Source organism: Grampus griseus, assembly GCF_964374135.1.
Source record: "Grampus griseus genome assembly, chromosome: 9".
NCBI lineage: Eukaryota > Metazoa > Chordata > Mammalia > Artiodactyla > Delphinidae > Grampus > Grampus griseus.
This window is the reverse complement of record NC_139003.1, coordinates 77,919,596-77,946,765: the sequence shown is the minus strand read 5'-3', so window position 1 is coordinate 77,946,765 and position 27,170 is coordinate 77,919,596. Positions and strand designations below refer to the sequence as shown.

At 36.6% G+C, this 27,170-nt stretch overlaps 1 protein-coding gene across 1 annotated transcript in view; it reads right to left on the bottom strand.

The window, feature by feature from the left end:
- Positions 1-520: 520 nt before the first annotated feature.
- SEMA3D (semaphorin 3D) overlaps positions 521-27,170 on the bottom strand; it is a gene marked incomplete at both ends in the record, with an annotated part of 133,847 nt that continues 107,197 nt past the window's right edge. Inside the window, 7 exons of the mRNA XM_082661799.1 lie at positions 521-946; positions 7,707-7,846; positions 16,657-16,721; positions 19,534-19,691; positions 22,025-22,066; positions 23,908-23,996; positions 26,081-26,303. Of these exons, the coding sequence (XP_082517925.1) occupies positions 521-946; positions 7,707-7,846; positions 16,657-16,721; positions 19,534-19,691; positions 22,025-22,066; positions 23,908-23,996; positions 26,081-26,303 (1,143 nt within the window). The remainder of the gene's footprint in view (positions 947-7,706; positions 7,847-16,656; positions 16,722-19,533; positions 19,692-22,024; positions 22,067-23,907; positions 23,997-26,080; positions 26,304-27,170) is intronic.

Sequence of the window (27,170 nt, the reverse complement as noted above, 5' to 3'; positions counted from 1 at the left end):
AAGAGTGAATGGCTCACTGGGAAAGTTCCTGTTGATAATGTGAGCTGTATCTTATGTCTTCCCTCCAATCCTACCACCAGGTAGCCAGTTCTAGAGTGGAATGATGTATCTGTTCATAAGAACATATAGCACAATTGCATGGTCAACTCCGTGCTTAAAGGCCATGCAAGGGAAATAAAGCACCTTATTACAATGTCAAATTTGACACTTTCTTAGCTCATTTATGTAACATAATAAATTCAAAAACTCAGAGTGTAAAACATTTACAAATGTAAAGCCCCTCTTTTGAGATAATTCTGATACTTTGCAGGTATAAGTTTAGTTCTTGGAAAATTGGTTCAGATGAATGGTTTGCCCTTGCTAATGCCATATCCACCAGATACAGTCTTATTCAGATTACTGTTCTTGTGCTTTAGCAAAACTCCATGGAAAGCTCTTATGAGTTAACGTAAGGATGAATAAAACAGAAGACAGTATTTTTGCAGGTGAAGACTTCTTTTTCTTTAAATTAAATAGAAAACTATGTAGCCACAGCTCTAGGAAGCTCTTCTAGGTCTCTGTGATGTCTTCGATTTCGTTTCTTCTTCATTTCCTGCATGTGCTTCCACTTTGGGCCGCCCTTGTTTCGCTGTCTCCGCTTCTCCCTGTGCCACATCTGTTCGCAGTACTGGTCGAGGCTGAAGTTTGGGCTGCTAAGGATTTGGATATAGTCTTTGTATCTCAACCGTGACTCAGCCAACAGATCCTTGACCCGCCCCTCCTCGTGCTCTGCCCTCTGGGTATTTTCCATCTGTTCATTCTCAATGACATTCAAAGTCAGCTTCACTATGGTGTGGATAAAAGTGTGCTCCTGTGCTTTGCAGTAATACATCCCAGAGTCCTTCTTCTGCAGACTTCGAATCAGTAGCCCGTATTCTGTTTTGATGATCCTTTCATCGGGTTTCAACTGCAAAATTGGAAAAATGTAGGCAATAAATGAGAAACAGAGAGGGCTATGAGCAAAGGCAAAGAGGCTACATAGTTTTACTTAGATGAAACTAAAAGATACAATCCCTGTCTCTCTGTCATTAAGCATAGTATTGTCAGCCATAGTCAAACACAGTGACTAAACTCTCTTTCAACTAAAGTAACAGCCCCCAAAGATGTATGGTTGCATCTGATTACATCTAACTGAGCCTTTGGAATATAGTTAGGTTTTCTTCCAGTCTACAGATAGGAGTAAAAAGCTGTGAAAGTTAATGAAGTAAACCTGGAAACTATCAACTGACCATCTTTACAAAGATTTCAGATACTAATTGGTGTACTAAGAGCACCAATTTGTTTCTGAATTTCAGAGCTAGAATGGGACTCTGACAGTCATTGTGCAGAAAAAGAGCTTTAGTGCACACTACTACCTGTAATGTAGAAGAGAGCAGTTATTCCGAAAGGAATTTAATGTTTGCTAGATATTGCCAAATAAATGATCTGAGTAGCTTATGGAAACTGTAAGTGGTGACTTGTTAAAAGTCAAGTGGAAAGGCATGGAGGGTACAGCCTTTTGGATGTCAGGGCTGTACTGAATAGGACCCTACAGTCAGAAGTTTAGCAACATTTAAAGCTGAATTTCTCTTTTTACTGTGGATTGAATTTTGATACTTTATGTCTGTGTGATACTTTAGACTGTCATTTGTGGAAATATTTGCCATACCTCGGTATACTATAACATGGTAATGTGATTTCAAGTGTGAGAAAGCTCAATGAACAAAAAGAACCTCCACTGAAATGTGACGCTCTTTGCCCTTTGAAGCAGTAGTACTGAAAGACAATTCAAACATTTAAGCTTGCCTGGCCTCCAATCTGGTGTGAATAGAGAACCTATCTTCAATAAACTACAGGCATGTTTACCGACACAAGAGCCCTGTTTAATGTGGAGTATTGTTGAGCGGCTCAGCATTAAGTAGAATAACAACAAAGAAGTCTGGAAGATTTCCCAGTTTACACATCTGCCCCTGTATTGTAGACTTAGAGTTGATGGAAATCAAGGAGGCATAAAGACGGCTAAATTAAATTTATTCACAGTGGGTGGACTATACTTTGCATCTTTATGTGAAAAATATGTAGGAAAAATCCCTCCAATTCTGGAAATATGAGAAAAGGCAAAGAAACATCTCTGGCTACCAGCCCAGTTAACTAACAAGTATATGGCCAACCACCTTCTATGCCAGAGAAGTGCAGCTGGCGGGGTACCACACAAGGCCAAAGGCAGGTCACAGCTCAGATCCCTGGTTAATGAGGCTGAATGGTCTCCAGCCCTGCCCTTGCGCTACAATGAATCCACACCATCAGGGGTTTGTTTGTTTCCCTTACTTTGCCCATTTGGTGAATTGGTGTGTAGTAGATTTTTTTTTTTTTCTAATGGATTTATCTAAAGGCCCACATATTTTTAAATGCTACTGTAATACAAACTAATGTTGAAGTGACTTACATTCTCAGAAACTATAGGAATCTGATGCCAAAAATAAAAGGGAGTTTGAATTGGTAGAGCTCTAAAGGATCAGTCTTAAACAATCATATCAATCTCAAATGTAACACATACTACATATCTTCCTTTAAATAATTTTATTGTAGGAATTATTGTTTTTTCATTTAAATATATCTTAGAACGTGAAATTGAAACTATGACTCCACAGCCCACGTTCTGGTCCCTATCTGCTCTGCTTCCTGTGACTACTCATTTATCTTCCCCAATTGGTGTCCCATTTATCAAGTTGGTGACACAGCGTACGGTGTATTTGGGGTGTTAAAAGTAAAGCTCTCTGAAGGTTGAGTGTGAAGTATTATTAGCAGCATCATAGACTGCTGCCATATTGCTGGAGAGGTGACGTTCTGAAGCCTTTACTTCTGTAGTTCTGTAACGGAAAATGGCCTGTGGTTACCAGCATGATGACCAAAGTGCGTGACTTCCGTTCCGTTTCATCTCTGGATGTTCTTTCCTAGCTGGTATTCTTGCTAATGTTTAAACTGCGTTTAACGTGGCTTTTAGAGACTGTCACAGCTCTGAGTCACTAGTTTTTATTGTTCTTTTAAGCTTCTGACAGGAAGGAATGATGACTTTGTGACTTCACACATACTATGCAACACTTCAGCATTATTTTTGCTGTTCTCTTTTTGTGTCCCATTTATGTTATTCTACTCTGAAGTCTGGCCCCCTTCTCTCCTTTCCAGTCTACTTCTGTCCCTAACAGGACTCAGGGTTTCATAAACACCTGACATTTCATTACTCCATCGTGGTCCTTCACCTTTCCTTTCTTTGATGGAATGCTTACTTTTTCTTTTGGTTTTTGACCTACAGATAAAAAGTTTGCTTTAATGAATTTCTTTCTGGATTTATTAGATCAGAAAGTCTATTAGATCATTTAAGTGATTTTTTTCTCTTCCTAAAATTTCAAAACTATGCCTTTCATGAAATGGTATCTCTAATAAAACACATTTTGAATTGATGTATTTTCATAGGATTTTTGCAGTCTAGAGATAGAAATCTGTGACCCAGAAATTAAGTGGTTGATTAACATTTGCCTACTTTACATTCCCATTCTCTGTAGTGCTTTCATTCCATGCTGGAATAGGACGCATTATGCAGACTGCATCTCGACAGTGAAATGTCAGCACAGTCAATTTAGAAAATTCAGCTCCTCTACAAAGAGATAATGTAATCTCTGACCAGTGATTTAAACTCATGGAATGTTCTTCACTCTAGAAGTGATAAGTAAAAACTGCTCAGCCTTACATATCAAAACCATGCTTGAACCGGGGTCAACTATCCATTTGCTTAATGTGAGCAAGGATAATATATTTGGCATTATTCAATGTAGATCTTCAGTGAAGGGCAATTCATTTGAAGTGAAAAGAGAAACATGGTAAGGGACAAAGGACAGTTAGGTACTAAACAGCAGGTAAAGGTCAGTGACTTCCTTCTCTGATAATAGCAGCCTAATGGTAATTCCTTTGCATATAATTCACCTGTCAGGTCTTTCATAGCGAAAGCACTGCACGTGTCTTGGAAGTGACTAGGGATTCAAGAATATCTCCCTTCTTCAACAAACATAGGAGACGACTTATTTAAAAATAGTGCCGAGGCAACTGGCTCATTATTTAAAGAAAAAAAAAATCGAATGAATACATAACTCACTGCTAGATTAACTAATATCTTTAATTAAATGTAAATATAAAATGTAAACTGTAATTGTAAAAATAAAATCATAAAATGACTAGAAAATATATATTTGCTGTTTCACTGGGGAAGGAAATTCTAAGCACAAGTGAGAAATATAAATCAATAGATTTGTCTATATAAAACATAAAACTTGTGTGTGTTAGGGACACACAAAAATTTTTAGAGATAGAAAACAATAAAAAGTTACATATAATACGCATAACATTAAAATGATAATATCTATAATATAAAGGGGTTTGTTAAAATAATTTTTAAATGAATGTATCAACATAAACCAAGCAAATGATACGTAAGGCAATTTACCAATATGGTGATTTTGATGAGAAATTAGCAATATGCAGTTGTTTATCCAAAGCTGTAAGATAATTAAAGTCTTTAACTCACTTATTTTACATTTAAGAATTTGTCCTAAGAAAATAGACAAGTAGAGAAAGATTTAGCTAAAGGAAAGTTGATTGCTTTTTTAAGAGGTTACGTGAACTTAATAAAACATGGAACATCTGTGGATGACTGTGTCATCAGGATGGCAGGGATGTGGGACAGGAAACATGGTATTAAAATTGAATGGCAGGGGAAAATGCTTATAGTGTAATGGTAAGTAGGAAAAAAAAAAAGGTGGGATAGACATCAGAATAGTATTTGTGCTTATCTACACTTAGTGGTCTCATAGTTGTTTATTTTCAAAACCATTTATATTGCTTTTATAATAAAAGCAACAAAAATAAAATGAAGACCTACAGATAGAAAAATACAAATATTTGAAGATGTTTTTAAAATGTTTTAAAAATCCACAGAAAAAATACTATCACAAATGGTATAAGGTACTGCCTCTTTTATTTATTCAGATCTCAGAAGTTCAACAGAAGCTTGGGGACCGATTAACTTGCTAGTTACAGCACAAACATCATCAATTTCAAGAACAGCTTTATAAGAAAGTCAGTGAATAACTGACTCATGACCTCCCCAACAGCACCCAACTGTGAAACAACTCAGTAAGGAAATGTTCTCCTCCTGGCAGAGAATAACCTGGTGACAGCCTCTGTGCCACAGGAGATCCTGGGCCTTCCCTCAGGCTTTTTTTTTTTTTCTTTCTTTTTTTGAGTGGAGGAAAGATTTCAAACTGTGACGTTCTTGGTAAAGAGCAGAGGGTATCCTGCTGGGAAGAATGCTTCAAATCTAGTCTGGATTTTGCCCCTTTCCTCAGTTCAGGAAGCAGTACTGCATATCCTGGACAATGTATAACTATTTACAAAGGTAGATGAAAATACCAGTTGAAACATTACAGCTAAAATATTTTAAAGTATAAATCAATAAATACACTATTTCTGCTCCATTGAAATTTATGGAGCATGCTACCACCATGACTGTCTGATATACTTAAAACATACATTAAAGTAATGTATAGCATTTTCAGGAAACATGAAAGATGTGAGTGCAAACATGCATAGGCAAACGTACATCTCTATAACTGGGAGAGTATCCCAAGCAGAGTTCCACATTTTTTAAAAGTCAGATTAAATTTGTCATGGAGAAAAAAAAAAATCATTAAAAAATTATATTTAAATGAAATTATCAAACTTTATTAACTATAAAATTAAAAATAGTCATTTGGGATATTCAAAAGTAAAATACTGCAATATATCTAAAAGAAAATCTGCATGTTACAAAAATTCAGATAATGTCCTTGCAATATTTCATGGATAAATAATAAATGCTTTATATCTTGAAATTAAATCACCTCTGTGTCAGGTAAAACTTCAATATGTATTGGTAAACAGTGAGACTCTTAAAATAAATATTTAGTATAAATATGGATATGCCATACTCTTAGAACTTATGGATGTTAGGAACAATGAAGAATCAAGTTTTACCAGGGAAATCTGAAATAAAGAAGGAAGTTATTCCCTTAGTATTAAGTATGTGAAGGGTCAATATTTTGATACAGAAATTATTCTCAGATGAAGAGAATGATAATTTCTTAATGTAACAGTGGAACATATCTTTACATTAATCACTTATGATAAAATTTGGTTCTTTGACTCCAAGGTTTCTCAGCCTTAGCACAACTGACATTTGGGTGAGATGGATGGCTATCTATTGTGAGGTATTGTGCATTGCAGGATGGTAGCATCATCCTTGACCTCGACCCACTAGATGCCAGTAGCATCCTCCGTCCACCCAGTCGTGACAACCAAAAATGTCTCCAGGTATTGCTAAATGTGAATACCTTGGGAGCAAAACTACCTGAGGTTGAGAACCACTATTACACAGTAATGTTTGACCGATTACATATACTATTTAAATGTTTATAGACTTCACAAGGAGGCTGATATTTTAGAGAACATCTGGTCCACCTGCTTATATGGCAGACAAACTGAGTGCTAGAGAAGTCACCACCTGCTTACGAACCCTCAGCAGTCAGGGTGAACACATCATCAGTGCTCTTTCGTATTTCACATGTCCTCCCAGTAGAGAGTGCCTGCAATTTTATATGCATACTTTACACTTGTGAGTAATCCTCTGCTTTGAAATACACATTCTTGTATATGTTTTCTCATTTAATTTTGACAGTAACTTTTGCATTGATTTTATTTACCTTGGAAAATTCCAGCCCACAGTCCTCAGTAATATTACCAAAGAATCATTACTCAACGCATCTAATTCTGAGCCTGTGTTCGTTCCATTACCATTACAGTGTCCTTAGTTTAATATTGGGGCTTTTAGAAATCTAGATTGAGTATCACTGGTTTCTCATAGGCATTAGAATAGAAATATAAAAATTCTGTCATTTAACCTTTGTTACATGACATTTGAATAATACAGGATTTCTCAGACTACCCAAACTCATCTCATTAAATTCAGTAACATATATAACCTACATATCTCACAAAATCTTTGTGATATGTTTTAATCACATGTATGTGTTAGAAAAAAACAAACAGAAAAAAGTCAAAAGATGAGTAGAGCATCCATATTACTTTTCCCTCTGTTGATTTAATTTTAATACACTAGAGTGGAAAGGTACAGATGTCCAGATACTTATCCAACTTGCTCCTATGATATGATAAGATAGATATTTCCATTTCTGTACAAACTTGACATGTTTTATGATCTAAACTGAACACAATGAGAGAGAGAATTTAGTCATTGTGCTTTTGTGAGGGGAAAGTCTTGTTCTTGATCAGGGAATTATTCTAAAATATAGACCATCAATGAAAAATAAAAAGTAGAAGAGGAATCCTGTATTTTTTAAATTCAATTTGCTTTTAAGTGTATTTATTAACACATTTGCATTAAATTGGCCTATTCATATCTCAAAGGCATTGTTACCTTGGGTGCTAGAGAGTATAAAATTTTATTTTCCTTGTTATCATGTAGTGATAAGAGCTCCACTTGGCACTAAAAGTTGAACATCTCCTCTCACAACCTAAACTTGATTTAAGTTTTACACTGTTTCCCTCAAGGTGAGCATTCTTTGATGACTATAACTTACCTCCTCTCGATATTCATCTCCTGACCGCTGGATATACCACTTAATAGATGCTTGTTGGGATTTAGGTATACATTCCAGAAAGGTTGAATTAAATTCAATGCCAAAAATCACCTTTTCATCAGCAGCTTCATGACTAATGCCTGGAAAGCAAACATGGAATAGGAGATTAACCTTGACACGATTTTAAAAGCAATAGGAAAATAGACTGATTTAGAACAGATGCCATGGAGGAAAGATTCATACACATTATTAAAGAGAAAGGAAATTCATGTTATAATGTTGTAACCTGAGAGTAGAATACTATCTAATAGAGGTTTTTAAAACTCTATCCCTGCACTGCAATTTTTACTCTTTCATCAGTATATTAACTTTTTGCAATTTCTTTTTTTAAATAAGAATTCACAAGATCTAACTTTAAACACTGAGCCTCTCTGAGCTGAACTGAATAAACTTCAACATCTTTTAATGCTTTAATGCCTTTTAATTTATATAAAATATAACTCATTCTTCAGATATTTCTGAAGAGCAATTTATCTTACCTCTAAAGAGAAATTCTATTATGATTTGGTCCACAGAGCTGACCATATAACATATAACCATGTGTTATGACCATATGACATTTTGATCTCAGAAAAGTCAGTGCAGTGCTCTATACTTAATGAAACTCTATGACGATGCTAACAAGTTAGATGCTCTAATACTCAGAATCAGGACCTTATCTGTATTATCTACCAAAAAATGTTCTCTTTTATTCAAAGAGGGATATTATAGCCCAACATGCATTTGCTATAAGATAGTTAATGGGAGGCTAAAGGATCAGTGTCTCAGACACCTTATTCTCGTAAATCAACTGCACCATCTGAAATACATTCCTTCCAGAGTAGCCAAAGGCTGTGTCCCATGTGTGATCTAAGATCTGTAGCTCAGATTTGATCAAATAAAAAATGACAGCTTCTCAGCCTGGCCCAAACATGCACTTTTTCATCGTATATTCACATGTCTCAATTCTGCAGATGGGCCTACTTAGCATTTTAGGCATAAACCAGAGTAAGGCTTAAGGGGCCTAAGTGAATCCTAAACCTAAGCACGCAGAATTATCAGCAAATGGCATGAATGCACATGCATCCAACAGTTAGGCTTCTTTTCAAGAAACTTCTTTTGAACTTATTTGTGTCTTACCAGCAGTGATTAAGTCAAACATGCTGACCCCATTATGAATTAACCTTACCTAACCTTCAAAATGTGTGGATTCCACTTGAAATCTGTAATCTATCCACTCTCTTCTGGCAATTTAACAGATTATAGCCACGATTTTCACAGCTAATAACTTCCTAATGCACAGGAAGATCACCAGTACCGATCACGGAAGAGAAAGACATGCATCACTTCATAGTAACAGATACCATTTTCCTGAGCAAAGGGAGTTCATGAACAAAGCAGGGAGGATGCAGGCTGATTGTTTAGGTGATGGGGCAAGGGCTCGGGAGAAACTCAATTAGACAGATTCAACCAAAGAATTGGTCAATTCAGTGAAAGATAAATTAGTGAAATCAACTGGAAAAGTGAAATAGTGAGCTGATTATAAGAAATCCATTTTCAAATCAGTAGAAACAGTGACCCTTTGAAACAAAGTTCATCCCTACATCAGTTTGACTGGAAATTAATTTAGTGTTTCTTCCAATAATGTTTGTTTTGTCTGTGAGTTTAAAATTTTCTATTTTTAAATTTAAACCTATATGTATGTATGTATATATATACACACACACATATATACATACATACTATATATAATGTCTGTTACTATCCATTTTTAAAAGTGCAAAAGTTGTATACAATAATGTTTTTAAATAGCAGAATATCTTCTCATTAAGTATAAAATAATTTTAAAGATAATGTTTTAATCTTCCAGATTGCAGGGAAAAATTTTTTTTCATAGAGAAATGTCTGGAATATTTCTTTAGAATACACATATGACATGTCACTGAAGTCACTGCAGCAAGATTATATGTGTTTAACATTGTTAAACACAGTTCATCTCCATGAATTACTGATTTTATATCATTAATAATCATGCAGTATCACAGTATATAACAATTAATGAACACAGGAAGGAAGGAAGAAACAAAACAGCTATTTGCCAGTTATTCAAGACTTGACCGACTCAATGCAACACATATTTATGGTGGGTTATAAGCAAGTCATCTCCTTTCTTCTTTACCAGAAACAAGTGTTCAAATGTGACCCTTCCTCTCCCCTAAGATCGAAAACGCTTAGTTTGTAAATACCCTCATAATCTCTGCTTTAATTCTCACAATTGATTCTCTGTCTCTGGCTTCTCCTATTCCAATCAGTCACCAAACAGGTATAAATTACTTTTATTTTTAAAAACAATTTTTCTTAGTAATATGAAATAGCTCCTTAGCACCTATAGAGTGAACTCTAGACAATAACAAAGGGATCATCACAAACTTAACAAAACCTATGTGAATTCTTTCTGACTTTAATAATTGTTACTTCATCTACTTAGTAAAATTTGATTGTTTCCTTAAGGCACAGCTCAAGTGCTCTCCATCTGGGTATCCTTCCTTTTACCTATGCATTATGCAAAGATTCTTTCATGTCTACCATACTGGCATTGCTTTCAGTGCAGGAAATATATGGATGACTATGACAGGCAAATTCACCACCTTTATATTCCAGTGACAGAGACAAAATAATCAAGTGAATGAATAAATAAAGAATATAGTATCTGGCTGTGTTACGCACTACAAGTAAAAATAAAGTAGATTAGGGAATAATTAGGGTTAGAAGGGTATTTCAGGTAGGTTAGTCAGGAAGGGTGTCTCTGAGAAATTAACATTTCAATCCCGGGATTAAATGATGTGAAGATGGAGCCACGTGGACACCTGAAGTGAAGAGTTCTTCAGGTACAGAGGAAACAAATGCAAACAGGGCTGAGGCAGGAACCAGACTGGTGCTTTTGAAAAAGAGAAAGCCTGTGAGCAAGCTGTGCCACAGTGATGCGAGGGTCAGACAAGGTGTTAAAGCAGATCAGGTAGAATCTCGCAGGCCATGGTAAAGGCTGTGGAGTGTTTCCTAATTGCTCTAAGATGCTAGTGAAAGATTCTGAGTAAGGGAGTGACAAGATCTGATTAAAGTGTGGTTTTTTTTGGCTGCGTTGGGTCTTCGTTACTGCACACGGGCTTTCTCTAGTTGTGGCGAGCAGGGGCTACTCTTAGCTGCGGTGCGAGGACTTCTCATTGCGGTGGCTTCTCTTGTTGCAGAGCACTGGCTCTAGGCACGCGGGCTTCAGTAGTTGTGGCACGCGGGCTCAAGAGCACAGGCTCAGTAGTTGTGGTGCACGGGCTCAGTTGCTCCGTGGCATGTGGGATCTTCCTGGACCAGGGATCAAACCCGTGTCCCCTGCATTGGCAGGCAGATTCTTAAGCACTGCGCCACCAGGGAAGCCCCGTGACTGAAGTTTAGAAAGAGGTTACTCTGGCTACTGAGTGGGATCTAGACTGAAGGGAGGCAAGCATGGAAGCAGGGAGACCAGTTTAGCAGCTGCTGAAGAGTTCTGGTGGGTCTGGTTAGGATGGCATCTGTGGAGGTGATGAGAAGTGGCAGTTGTGACCACTGAGCCAAAGGTCTGTACTGAGAGGCTGGTGATAAGATGTAAAAGAAAGAGAAGCATAAAAAGATGACTCCTAGCTGCTTTTTGACAAAGCAGTTGGGTGAGTGGTGGTGCTATTTATTAATATGGGGAAGTCTGCAGAACAAATAAGTTTTAGAGAAGATGACAAGAACTGTTTCCCAGGTATAATTTGAGATTCTTATTAGGCACATGAGAGGGGTTCTTGAGCAGGCACAGAGCATACAAGTCTTGCACACAGGCGAGACTTCAGAACTGGACAGTCAATCTGGGAGTCAAATTGCCTCTGATAGAGAATACTATGAACAATTATATGCCAACAAACTGGACAACCCAGAAGAAATGGGCATGTTTCTAGAAACATACAGCCTACCAAAACTGAATCAAAAGGAAACAGGCAATTTGAACAGACTGATCACTAGAAGTGAAATAGAATCTGAAATAATGTAACTCCCTGCAAACAGAAGTCCAGGACCAGAAGGCTTCACTGGGGAATTCTACCAAACAATAAGAGAAGAAACTATACCAATCCTTCTCAAACTCTTCCAAAAGATTGAGGAAGAGGGAACACTCCCAAAGTCATTCTATGAAGCCACCATTACCCTGACACCAAAATGAGACAAAGACACTACCAAAAAAGAAAATTACAGGCCAGTATCTTTGATGAATATAGATGCAAAAATTCCCAACAAAATATTAGCAAAGCAAATCCAACAACACGTAAAAAAGATCATACACCATTACCCAACTGGATTTATCCCAGGGTCACAAGGATGGTTCAACATATGCAAATCAATGTGATACACCAAATCAACAAAAGAAAGACAAAAACCACATGATTAACAAAACATCTCAACAGATGCAGAAAAAGCATTTGATAAAATTCAACATCCATTCATGATAAAAACTCTTATCAAGGTGAGTTTAGAGGGAACATACCTCAACATAACAAAAGCTATTTATGACAAACCAACAGCCAACATAACACTCAACAGTGAAAAGCTGAAAGCCTTCCTGCTGAAATCCAGACCAGACAAGGATGCCCACTCTCACCACTCCTGTTCAACATAGCACTGGAAGTCCTAGCCACAGCAAGCAGACAAGAAAAAGAAAGAAAAGTTATCCAGGTTGGAAGAGAAGAGGTAAAATTGTCATTGTATGCAGATGACATGATACTACATATAGAAAACCCTAAAGACTTCACACAAAAACTACTAGAATTGATAAACAAATTCAGCCAGGTAGCAGTATACAAGATCAACATACAGGAATTGGTTGCATCAGAAAGAGAAAGTGAAAAAAAAAAAAAAAAAGAAAGAAAAAAAATCCCTTTTAAAATCTCATAAAAAAAAAAATAAAATATTTAGGAATAAACCTGACCGAGGAGGTGAAAGACATATACACTGAGAACTATAAAACACTTATAAAGGAAACTGAAGACGATTTAAAGAAATGGAAAAACATTCCATGCTCTTGGATTGGAAGAATTAATATTGTTAAAATGGCCATATTACACAAAGCAATCTACAGATTTAATGAGATCCCTTTTAAATTACCCCTGACATTTTTCACAGAACTAGAACCAATAATCCTAATATTTATATGGAACCTTAAAAGACCCAGAATTGCCAAAGCAATCCTGAGGAAAAAGAACAAAGCAGGAGGCATAACCCTCCCAACCTTCAGACAATACTGCAAAGCTACAGTAATCAAAACAGCATAGTATTGTCATAAAAGCAGACATATGGATCAATGGAACAGAATAGAGAGCCTAGAAATAAACCCACACACGTATGGTCAATTAATCTTTTACAAAGGAGGCAAGAATATACACTGGAGAAAAGACAGTCTCTTCAGCAAGTGTTGTTGGGAATGTTGGACAGCCACTTGTAAATTGAGTGAAGTTAGAACACACCCTCACACTATACACAAAAATAAGCTCAAAATGGCTTAAAGACTTAAGTATAAGACATGAAACCATAACACTCCTAGAAGAGAATGTAGGCAAAATATTTCTCTGATATAAATTGTACCAATATTTTCTTAGGTCAGTCTACCAAGCCAATAGAAATAAAAGCAAAAATAAACAAATGGGACCTAATCAAACTTACAAACTTATAAACAAAACAAAAAGACAACCTACGGACTGGGAGAAGATATTTGTAAATGATGTGACCAACAAGGGCTTAATTTCCAAAATATACAAACAGCCCATACAACTCAATAACAAAAACAAACAAACCAAAAAAACAACCCAATCAAAAAATGTGCAGAAGATCTAAATAGACATTTCTCCAAAGAAGACGTACAGATGGCCAATAGGCACATGAAAAGATGCTCAACATTGCTAATTGTAGAAAAATTCAAATTGAAACGACAATGAGGTACCACCTAACAGCCGTCATGATGGCTATTATTAAAAAGTCTACAGGGCTTCCCTTGTGGCGCAGTGGTTGATAGTCCGCCTGCCGATGCAGGGGACACAGGTTCGTGTCCTGGTCCGGGAAGATCCCACATGCTGCGGAGCAGCTGGGCCCGTGAGCCATGGACGCTGAGCTTGTGCGTCCAGAGCCTGTTGTTCCGCAACGGGAGAGGCCACAACAGTGAAAGGCCCGAGTACCGCAAAAAAAAAAAAAAAAAAGTCTACAAATAACAAATGCGGGAGAGGCTGTAGAAAACGGGCACCCTCCTGCACTGTTGGTGGGAATGTAAATTGGTACAGCCTCTATGGAGAACAGAATGGAGGTTCCTCAAAAAACTAAAAATAGAGTTGGCACATGATCCTATGGTCCCACTCCTGGGCATATATCTGGACAAAACTATAATTTGAAAAGATACATGCACCCCAATGTTCACAGCAGCACTATTTACAATAGCCAAGACATGGAAGCAACCTAAATGTCCATCAACAGATGAATGGATAAAGAAGATGTGGTATATATATATATATAATGGAATAGTACTCAGCCATAAAAAGGTATGAAATAATGCCATTGGCAGCTACATGGATGGACCTAGAGATTATCATACTAAGCAAAGTAAGTCAGAAAGAGAAAGACAAATACCGTATGATATCACTTATATGTAGAATTTAAAATACGACAGAAATGAACTTATCTATGAAACAGAAACAGACACAGAGAACAGACTTGGGGTTGCTAAGGGGGAGGGGAGGGGGACGGCAAAGGGATGGATTGAGAGTTTGGGATTAGCAGATGCAAATGATGATATACAGAATGGATAAACATCAAGGTCCTATTGTATAGCACAGGGAACTATATTCAATATCCTGTAATAAACCATAATGGAAAAGAATATGAGAAAGAATAAATATGTATGTATAACTGAATCACTTTGCTGTACACCAGAAAGTAACACAACATTGTAAATCAACATTGTACTTCAATTAAAAAAAAAAACTAAAAAAAAATTGCCTCTGATAGTATTGAAATGGATGGTGTTAAGGAGTGAATATACAGAGATTGGATGTTTAGATGGCAGGATGAAAAGGAAAGTTAAGAACACGCAGAAGGAGAAACCTGTAAGGTAAGAGAAAAACCAGAAGTTTTCCCTGTGGTGCCGTGAAGCAGAGGGGTGCTGGGGAGACCATCTCTGAAAACAAAAAGCCCTTATTTGTAGCGCTTGCCGATTTTCCTGGTGTAAACACTCCTGCCACGGCTGATTCAAGCTACCAGTGGTTTAAAACTCAGCTCACAAAATTCCTCCGTAATACACAGTCAGCTCTCATGGGGCCATAAGAGCTGGCTCCAGCACATCACTGCATGGAGCCTAGTGAAGAAAGTGTTCCGCGGAGGAGGGAGCTAGAGAGTAAGTAAAAATGGGAACGGAAAAGTGGCCATCGGATTTGGCAAGGAGGAAACTGCTGGTGATCTTGACAAAAAATATATTGGGTTAGAGTGGTGATGATGAAAAGGAGATGTGCAATGGGCTATAACAAGAATGGGCTGTGATGAAGTGGACACAATAATTGTGAGTGCCTTAGTAAGCAATGGTGTTTTATAAGTCCTTATAACATTTATCATTATATGACATGGCATATATTTTACTTGTTTTTATGTTTGTTGCCTGCTCCCTCCCCTAACACACATTTAAATGTAAGATCCATGAATGCACAGATTGTTTTCTTTTATGTTCATTAGCATATCCTCAGTACCTAAAATAGTCCCTCCTAATCTCATGTGCACATGTGAAAAACTGTGCATAGCATATGGTAATGATCGCTAAATAAAACACCATACATTACAGTGAGTCACCTACACATTAGAACAGGAAGACAAACGTACTATTCTGGACTAGAGTTTATTTTTCAGAAGAATGATATTATAAATTAGAAATAATTGTTTTGTTTTTAAAAAAGAAAACTCTGCCAGACCAGCAGTTATAGACTATGAAATCTGGGTTGTTTATTCAGTGGTAGGTGGTTACTAACAATATGATGATGGAAAGGCAGTTCATTTCTTCTTCCAGTTGTGTGTGTGTGTGTGTGTGCGTCTGCATATATTTTCTATCTGAAGGCAGAGCTTGGGAGTGGAAAGTAACTAAAGCTCTGGAATATATACTTCTACAGATTTTTTTCTCTGTTATCAGAGTCACTCAACAGACTTCCTCTCAATTCTCCACTCTGCCCTTCTCACACTCAGACTTTCAAGATCTTCCATTCTATGACATTTTCTCTGAACAGTACAGCCTCTGGTGACCTCTTTTTTTGCTAAACTCCCACATCACTAATTGTGCCTTATGACATTTCCCCAAAGAATTGTAAGTTCTCTAAGGAGCTTTTTCTCTCAAAGTAGATCCGGGACAACTACATGCACATGGAAGTCACTTAATAAATATTTACTGATTGAATGGATACACAAATTAATAGGTGAATACAAATAATGCACAGGCTACCTAAAATTTCTTTCTAGTAAGTCCAACACTTTTATCAAACTTTTCTAGGAGGGTCTCTTTGAGTTTACTCTACATGTCCATATGTTTTGGACTATATTCTGCTTTATCTCTAATAGCAGTTTCAAACTTTACAAGGATGGATAAGGCATTAAAAAAGAAAAAAAAAGGTATAGGAATTTTAAAAGCCATATGAAGCAAATATAACAAAGAATTACCACTTAGGCACGTGAACAGGGGGTTGATTTATAAAACCTCCTATTGCTTTTCCAGAATGCAAGCATTACACAAAATGAGTAGGTGTTTTAACTCGTATAATAAAAAAGACACACAAAGACCAGGCTTAAAATTTTCAGTGGGAGGAAAGCATATTAAACCTATACTTACTGTCTTCTATGTCCCAGCACTGGGTGATTGGGTCCCCATACTTCACATCTTGGCGTCTAGCTCGCCTGTGCAAAAGGGATTAAATAGAACTTCAAGCATGATATCTGAGATATACAAAGTCTACATCTAACACTCATAACAGTAGCAGAAGCAGAATTATGCTTTACTGCTCAACTTAAATGCAGGTCAATATTCCAATCACTCTAACATTAATTCAAATAATACTAGTGGTAGAGTCCTAACAGAATAAATCCTGTTTTGGTAATAAGATGATCTGAATTTTATTTCAGAATAAATCCTGTTTTGGTAATAAGATGATCTGAATTTCATTTAACTACCCCAGTTTTCTTTTTCTCTGGCTTTTGACATATTATTCAACAGAACAGGCTGAATATAAATACAATCCAGTTATTATATACTTCCTATGGGGGTAACTATTTGTATCTTCTTTTTTTCAGTCAGCCAACGGACAAGTAATAAGATATAAAAGAGCTTTAGTCAGTGGGTAAGAAAGTACACACAAATACAAAATGCCTTATCATATGAAGATTCATTATTATACTGATGTGATTAAACAACGAGATAAATATCATTTGAAACAGAAGTACAAGTTTGATATGGCCTAATGGCTAGATGTTATTTCTATCTACTGACACATAGTTCACATTGTTTCTCTGAGAGTAGTGATAATGATAATAAAATAATGGCCTTGTACATTATTGTCACATATTTTCCTTAAGAGAAAATAGTAACTACTGCATAAAAAAAGTAAAGATCTGCCACATCTAAGTTAAATAAGTCTTACACTCGGAGTACAGTTTCATTTGCTTTGGTTATTTTATGTTGCCACATCAGAGATCCTAGATGTCACAGTAAACATTCTGTGATATGTAGGGTGTTCCTTAAGGGGCATGCTGACCAGATGACAGCCCTGTGGGAGATTCATTTATCATACACATTTTTTGGCTCACATGGACATTGTTAGGTAAGGGAGAACATCACAGTGGCTTGTCTGCAAGATCAGAGATACAGTCTTGAGAAATACAAGAAGAAAAAATTATGATGGTATAAGGTACATAAGGTCAAGAATGTTTTTAAATCTTGGCTTCTTAAGGAACAGGATCAATTCATCAAACTGAAGGTTCATTACCAACTAAATGAGCATTCTTGTTTTTTAGGTTCTTGAAAAGAAAAGCACTCCCCAAAGACTAACTAGGGTGAGTATATTCTTTGTCAAAAACTATAACAAAAATGTTGTGACTTTTTACTTTAAACTTGAAATAATGGTATCTCCCCACTTACATTTAATTCAGAGATTTCAGGGAATATAAAAAGGTCTTGGAATAGTATCTGTTTTTGTACTATACATTCAATCTGTGATCACTAGAATTTGCAATTTGACAAATCAGTAAACATTCAAAAAAATAAAAGTGCATATGTAGTAGCGGGACTAACATATGCTCACCTGTTACCTTATTTTGTTAAGACCTAAAGATGAAAAAAAAAATACCACATACAATTTGCTGACATTTTATGTAGAATAAAATATACTTTGGGCAATACTTTAGAAAATAGTGTTACTATAAACCACACTTTAAAATAATGATATTTTAATATACTCAGCCACCATCAGTCATATTAATGAGCATTCAGGGTGTTTCCAATAATTTTGCTATTGAAAACTGTGCTGAAATGACAGTCAAACATATAATTTGTGGTACTTTTTTGCCCGTGTGTGTAAAATAAATTCCTAGCTGGGTACTGTTGGCCCAGAATAGCATTATTTTTAAGAGCACATAAAGCAAGAAACTACAAACAGCAGGATGTAGTTGGATATTTAAGCATATCTGGGTGGCAGAAATTGGTCAAGTTGGAGTAAAAGCAAAATTATACAGAATCACTGGGATGTGCTGTGGGCTGTATATAATCTACACTGTTACAAAAACATATTTACACATTATTTGTAAAACAGTAACTACGAGTATATACATATTTATAAATAAGGGAAGAATATACAAAGGGTAGAGTAGTAAAGAAAGCAAACTTTTCATGCTTTTAGACAAAGATGAAGAAAAAGGATATAAACAATTTATCAGAATTTTTTAAAGCTCTGAAACGGAGGGTTATCATCAGTTAAATCCATGAAACCTGTGACCTGCCTTCATTAGTCAAGCTTGCTTTAATTGTTGCTATAAAAACTTGCGTGTCCTCCAAGCCTCAGGTAACCTAAACAGGATGTTTGCCCAAGTTGTTTAGGAACTTGGAGTCAGCTGTGTTCAGTTTGAGCTCTAGCCGGTTAAGACTGGTTAGGACCACTGACCCTCCCTCTGGGCACGTGGGAGTGTCCAGTGACCTTTTGACATCAGAGGCCAAAAACTCCATGCTCAGAGCAGGCATCCCAGGAAGAAGCTTGTAGCTTAGTTTCATCTGCGTAGAACGATGATTACCTCACCTTTTTCTTATCTCCAATTAACCTTTCCCAGGCTCCCCACGCCTCAGCTTTCTCCGGTAAGTATCCTCAGTCCTTCGCCTTTGGGGAGGCGAATTTGAGACTTGTTTTTCCCATCTCCCCGCTTGACTGCTTTGTGAATAAACCCGTTCCCTGCTGCACATCTTGGCATCTCCACGTTTGGCTTGCTGTGCATCAAACCAAACTGGTTTGGTAAGACTTCCACATTTCCGGATTTCAGAACATTCTGTTTTATCCTCCTTCAAAATTTAGCTGTATGAAAAACTCTAAAACATTTAGATTGTAATATTCCTACCACAGACCATGTTCTCTATATGTTTTCTCTTTAAACTACAAGAGAAGGTATTCGTGTAAGATATTCATTGTGTGAAAAGCAAGGCTTCATCTTAATTTGATGTGCCTCTCACCTTTTTGAAGTGGGTGCATAGCGAGAGCATGCATTTCCATCCCAGGCACAGTAGGGGTCTCTGGCAAGACAACAGTCTGCACAAGCTTTCCCATAAGTGTCACATCTGTGCAAGGAGAGCTGAGCCAGTCCATCTCGGGAACCAATGTACAACTGTTGCTGCAAATCAGGCAAAACAAATGCATTAGAAGCATCTTTCAGACGAGTCTTAAGAACTTCCCTTTCTTGAATACCACATCACAGACCTAAATCTGTCTCCTCGGGTACCCTGCCTGTTATAAACACTTGCACAGAAACATAAGGGAGAGTAAGATAAGTCGGTCTTCTATCCCTGGTTGGATGGTGGTTTGAAGATGATGACACAGAATTGGACGGCATTCTAGAGAGCTAGAGTAACCTTGGCAGTAATTTAAGAAGGTCAAAAACCAGCTGCTAGACTGAGGAATTAAGATGTCAGATTCTTTCTTAGTAGTTGAAAATACACTCTGGTAGATTATATCAAGCACAGATGCTATAGGCAACACTGATGGGTTTTCTCCTGCCATGGCTTCTTATATAAGAGTTGACTGAAAAGAGGTTTATGAAAAACTTTCCTGTGATCTTAACTAACCATTTCATTTGTTAATGAAGTACGGATCCCTGAAGGAAGTTGAGTGATAAGTGAGAGAGAAAGTATTTGCTATCACTATGAAGAAAGTATTAAGGAGGTTTGTGGGATGCTGTATCACACGTGAAAGCCTGCAGGATACTGACAAACTCAGTAAATAGAATCACATTTTGAAAATAAGTCCTGAAAATAATGCACTGCTCCCTACATGTATTCACTTGAGGGTATGTGGTGGAGGCAGAGGGAGGGATGATAACAAGTGAATAAGCCATAGTCTGTGCCTTCAGGTAACTTACGGTCAAGTCTAGTGGACATGCCAAACTTTAAATGGAGGGGAAAAAAAATCTGAGAAATAGATATTGGCACAAATAACGTACACGGACTCCACCTACAGAAATCTGTCTTACACCCCTACCACCCACTTAAGACCTCCTGGAGGCTAAATGTGGACTTTGTTTAGTATTTTACTATATAATTCTCTAGCGTTTGATACCAGTAAGACTAAAGCCTCCTTGAAAGTCTCTTCCCTTTCTCTTGTTCTCCCTCTTTATTTCTGCCTAGAGTTCTGTTTCCTTTGATGATTCCTTCCTTTGCCTTGAACATTGGGTTTCCCTCTTTGCGATTCTCATCTTTACTCTTCTTCCTGTACAAAGGCTCAAGAGTTATTTTGAAAACAACATAAACACGCACACGCTGATTCCCCTAAATCTAGTCTTCCTACCCTACCCTGACCAAGAGACACCATCCCAGTCGCCCCCAGCACGAATCTGGGAGTTGTCTTTGAATCTTCTTTCACTCTCACTCCGTCTGTCTGCCACCTTATCTCTCCGTTCTCTTACACGGCGCTCTCAAATCCATTTCTGCCTCGCTCTGCACTGCCCCTTGCCTTTTCTCAGTCCTTATCATCTCCTTCCTCGATGACCTGTAAGTGGCCTTACCGTTTCAGCTGGCTTCACCCTTGTTTTCCGGCAACCCTCACCTCCACCGCAGGACTCAACCCCTCTTCCACACTGCCACGCCAGGCTACTCTCTCTAAGAGGAAAATCTTATCATGACACCCGCCTGCTTAACGTCTTTAAAGGTCTTCATTGTCTCGGATAAACTTCTTCAACAGCTCAGGAGGGCATCCATGGAAGGATGTGTCTACTCTTCTTCTGTCTTACTTCCCCAGGTTCCTTTCTAGCCTCCTTGCCCCTCGAGTGCAGCTATGCTGTCTGCTCCAATTGTACACAAACTTATTAGAATAAGTTCGAGTCTTTCACTCTTCATGCCTTTTCAAAGGGCCGTCTCTTCTACTCGGCATATGCTTCCCCGTCCCATCCTTCTGTTTATTTATCTGGTTACCTGCAGCATCCTTCATAGCTCGAGTTGCCGGTCTCTCCCGCTCCCCTGGCTCCCTTTTACACCAGTTCGTCTCCTCTCTGTTTCCCCAGAACGCGGTTCCATTCTTGGTCTACTTTGTTAGCATGCTCCTTTGCCTTCCAGCTCCATGTGACTATTGGGCTGTTTGCCATTGCAGTCCATAGTCTAACTCGTAGACTCGCTGATTAAAAACCATCTTTAATGTTTAGGGCTAGTATTCTACATGAATTACTTTACAGCCTTGACAGAATGACATTCTCATGAGACTAGGAAAGTGAGCTCAATTTTCAAGAGCCAAAGGAAGGGGAGAATGTATTATTCAATTAATGGAATTGGGTCCCCTGTCTCCTAAGGCAAGGCAGAAACAATGCCCTATAATCAGTTATAAAAGAAACAAATAATCTAAAGCTTTTTACACTATTTATAATTTAACTTCTAGTTTCAATGGATTTTCCCTAAAATAAAGTTTGATGCAAACAGTCTTGCTTTTGTGGCTAATTTTTACACAAAAATTAGAAAGTACCTGCTTCAGAGACAGCTCCATGTTCAAGATGATTGATGAATGCTGAAAATAAAATTTAACTATTAATAAAGATAATCATGAACAATCTTTTAGAGTAGCCAATATTTTGTTTTATTGTGTACCAAGGATAATTGGAGTAAACTTCAAGGCTCTGTTATATATAGAGGAGAAAAAGATCTTAATGTTTGCTATTTCCTTCCCATGTGTAGTGATTCAACCTTAATAAAAAGTATGAAAATAGTTATTTTTAAATCTTATTAAAGAAAAATTACCTAAATGTATGAGGAGACACTCTGCACTGAAAATTGTTCCCGGTTACCCACAAGGTTTCTCCCTCTTCTGACTCTGCTTATCTTAACTGCTTCCATATAATTCAAACTAGTGTTGACAAGAACATCTCCATAATTATTTATTGCCTCTTTCTGCTTACTTAGATCAGTAGTTCAAAAACTTGTTCAAGTAGTAAAATTCTAAAAAGTTATAGTGCTTCTCGTGGATGAGCATATTCTTTATAAAACACTGCAAGATACGATGCACGTGGTTTCACAACATGAAAGTTTTATGTGTAGAAAACAAGCCTCTATGCGTGCAATACAAAATTTAAAACATGAACACAAAAGCTGCCAAACTAAAAAGGATGGAATGTTTAAGCATTTTTTTATCTATCGTCTATGTCTCTCTCTATATATATGACTATTCATTTCTCACCAGCCAATATTTACTAAGTAATAAACACAAGCAGATATTAAAACTTTAAGAAAATATATGAAAAAAATGAAAAGAAATGTTAAATGAGAAAGTTCTATCCAATAACTTTTTTTAATGAATTAAGCAAACAGGGTCATTATTTAATCTTAACAGTGGAATCCAAACAATTCCTCTTGGTCAGTAATAACCCCTGAGTAGACTTAGTCTAATGTGCCTCTGGGTATCACGGAGGCTTTATTTTTGCCCTCTGGGTTCGCACTTATATTTGACATTGGCTTTTCCCTCAGGAACTACCCACGACTTTGTTTCTGGTAGAGTCCAGAGAGCAGGTCTTGTTCTTGTTAACTCCTGGACCACTATTATCATCACAATGTAAACAGGATCCTGGGGAACCCAGTCTGTTAATTAACTTGAGCCCCTCACAGCAGAGAGCTCTACTCTCTTTTAAGGCAATAGAAGTTTACATGGTAACAGTCTATTTTAATAAACTGTCTCAACAAAAAATGGTATAAAAGACAGCATATTTTTAAAAAGCTCTTCTAAGAAATGCAATTTTATTTCTAATTTCATTTTAGAAAATAACGCTAAATTGAATTTCATTGAAGGTCTACAAAGAATGCCACAGTTCAAATTTACTACTGTTAAAAGTCTAAGGACATTCCCCAAATCTGGAGAACTATTATTTTAGATCTACTAACTCTTCTGGTGGTTGAGGGGAATTTAGCATGCATAAAGACTTACTATCAAGCGACTTAAAAAAAAGAATTCCTTACAGAAATGCAGGGACACGTGATTTATACACTCTTCCAGTTTCCTTAAATTCAATTGAGGAAAAATTGAAAAGTAAAATTTATAAAGTAGAAAAGCATCTGGATAGTAGAAGAGACCCTAGGCTTTCATCTACCGTGGTGATTTGTCTGAACATATGCTTAGAGAACTCAGTCATGAGGGGCAACCCAGGAGCCCCAAGTTCAGTGATATTCCTGCAGGGGAAAATGAGTCCCATTCTTAGTTGCTTTTAAAACTTTTTCCTTCGCTTAAGGAAAAGAAAAATAAAGAAGCTAATTGAAAAGACTTCTTCAGAAAGAGTGGTGACGTACTGACACGAACATGTGCTATATAAGAACTGCTCAAGTTCACCATCGCTTCTCCCGGAACTGTGGCCTAAGTCTTACCTTGAATATGTGTAACTCCTCCAGTACTACCTCTTCCATTTTCCACTTCTCCTTTGAAATGCTGACAACTTTTAGGACTGTTCCAACGTCTGAAAAAATACATTACACACGATCCTGTTGTTTCTACTTCAATGTTTAGTTAAGCATTCTCCTAGCAACCTTCACATGGCTCCCCTCATTTTTTTTTCAATGCCTTTCAAGCAATCAGGTTAAACAAAGCATGCGAGAAGTGAAGCTTAATGTATATGATCCTCCCCTTTTGAAATACTATAGCTTTCAGCTCATAAACACATTTATAAAGAAAATATTAAAAGACACACATTCAGAGTGTATTCCTAACACAAGGAATAGAGATGTCTCCTTTAAAAATTAGTTGAAAGGGTAACAAAAGAGGAACAACATTTTTGGAACTTAATTTAAAAGGTTAAAATATATTAACAAATTTTCTCTCTCAATGTAAGAAATATTTATTCAGTACTTATCCAGTTCACCATGAAAGATAAATATATATATTTTTAATAATCTTAACAAATGTAAGAGAAATCATTGAAGCTATCTACATGGGGGAAGTAGTAGCTCACTCATAAAATGTATTTTACTTACAGAAATATAATTAATGGGCTAGAAAATAAAATTTTGTCAAATTATTTTAGTTCAATTTAAAAGAACTAAACTATTATCACAAGATTAATCATATATTGCAGTCCACAAGGTGGTATGTTATTACAGAAGGACGATCAAAAGAACATTTTAGAAAAAAATCCCATTTGGAAATTAATGTATAGACTGACTTACACATAAAAATAAATTTAAAATAGTTGCTTTTAAACTTCTGAGCACAGAGGTTGAAGTAGGTTAACATGTATGGGAATATCCTATTTGTACAAAATAGTCTGGATTATTTGTTTTTAAATGACCCTAGGATCTTTGAAAAATATTAAATATATATTTTCTGAATGTCATAATTGAAAATCAATCTATCTTAGTATCCTCATAATTTTCCAAGTAAAAGTTAGGTAGTACCACCTAGTGGCTAAATGGCTTTTCTGACCCTGAAATGTTGAAGAACTAGAAATGAGCTTTGGGTGGGCAGTGCAATTAGGAGCCAAGCTCATTAGAATGGAGGACTAATTATTTCATGTTTTGACGCTTCAGTAGTAATCTCTGTAGTCTTGAAAGTATTACTTTTTTCCCTGGGCCTTGGTACTGCCATCTGCAACATAATCAGGTTTGACAACCGGTGTTCTTAAAGTCCTCTGAGTCTGTCACACAGACGCTTCCTAATAAACTTAACTTTTGTAAAACCAATATATTTTAAAAAATAAAATTATTCTAAAATTGTTTTATAGTCCTAAAAACATTTCAATAAAAATGTCCATTTCTTAAAAACTCATCAAATTTCTATTTCTTTATGCAATGCGTGATCCATCAAATTACATAACATTACCTAGGATGTAGTGCTTTTGTTTTAATGATACATGTTACCTTTACTACCAATACAATTCGAGGACATTATTAGATATTACTTTTTGTTTTTTGAGATACACCAAATAAGCAATATTTCTTTCCCTTGAAAAAAAAGGTAATCATTTTATAATTACTGAGTTGGCAGTCCAAAAAAATAAATAAAATGGGCTCTAATAATGAAAGTGATACTTAATCCAAAAAATTCAAGGACAGGAAAAATAAACACCAAGTCGTTTCTACTTTAAGTTCTTTACAAATTAATGATTAACTTTTTTGAAACCACCATAAGCCACCTAAGTCAGTGATTCTCAAAATTGGGTGAAGGGATCCTTTGGGGTAAGGTCATCAAATATCTCTGTAGAGAGAGGGAAATGTGAAGTTTGAAAATAGAGAAGCTTTGCTTTACCTATTTCTTTTAGTCCATAGTCATTCAACAAATAGGTATTGAGCACCTCATCTGTAGCAGGCACACTGCAGTCGTAATATAGTAGTATATTTTGAAATCTCACATAACACTAATGGAGGCTGGGAGGTATGTATGGTCGTCGATTAAAAGCACATGTTATGCAAGTTTAAAAAAAACACTGACTGGGTATTAGCTAATAGTTACTCATTTTCATTTTGGCCGGTAAACTTTTTTGAAGTTTTTGTTTGTCTAATAATGAAAAATTCATTTGAAAGAAGGCATAACTTGGCTCTAGCATACCTGTTCCAAGAAACATCACATCGTACTGGCCATCTTCTGCGACAACGTGATCCACCACAATCTGTGTCAGTCTGTAATCCACATTGATGCGCTTGAATGTTGGTCCTCCCACAACTGGATATACTGATTTATACATCACAGGGTGCCGCTTTATGAAACTGATGACATCGTCTGGAAAATCTCGGGTGGATTTAATCAGTGGGTCATAGGTTTTGCTTGGACACTGAAAAGGAATGAGGAGGGGAGTAAAGGCATTGTTCACACATCTGAGAAATTTTCACTTCTAATAAAGTTTTTAAGCCTTATCATTGATAATATTAAAGGAATGGTCACCAGGATCAATATGAAATCACATGTATTGACAGATGTAAATAAATGCGGCTTACCTGCAGTGTATATAAATCCAGTTTTTGCTTTCGAAAATATTCTTAATTATTACAATGAAATATTATTCAGCCACACAAAAAATGAAATCTTACTATTTGCTACATGGATGGACCTTGAGGGCATTACGCTAAGTGAAGTAAATCAGACAGAGAAAGACAAATACTGTATGATTTCACTTACGTGTGGAATCAAACAAAAGAGCTCACAGATACAGAGAACAGATTGGTGGTTGCCAGATGTAGAGGGTGCAGGATGGGCAAAATGGGTCAAAGGGTACAAACTTCCAGTTATAAATCCTGAGGATGTAATGTACAGTATGGTGGCTACAGTTACTAACATTGTATTGTGTATTGGAAAGTTGCTAAGAGTAGATCTTAAAAGTTCTCATCACAAGAAAAAAAAAATTGTAACTATGTATGGTGACTGATGTTAACTGGACTTATTGTGGTGATAATTTTTCAATATATACAAATATCGAATTATGTTGTACACCTGAAACTAATGTTATATATCATTGATACCTCAATAAAACATTCATCGTGCACATATTTTAAATCTTTTATCAATGTCCAGTTGGGCTCTTGCTTTTGAAATACTTTTCAGTTGCATAAGCACAAGTAAACATTGATGATTCCAATCCATATCTTTTCTTCCAAGAAGTTTGACTTCAGAAAACTAAATACAAAACCCCCATGCTAGATAT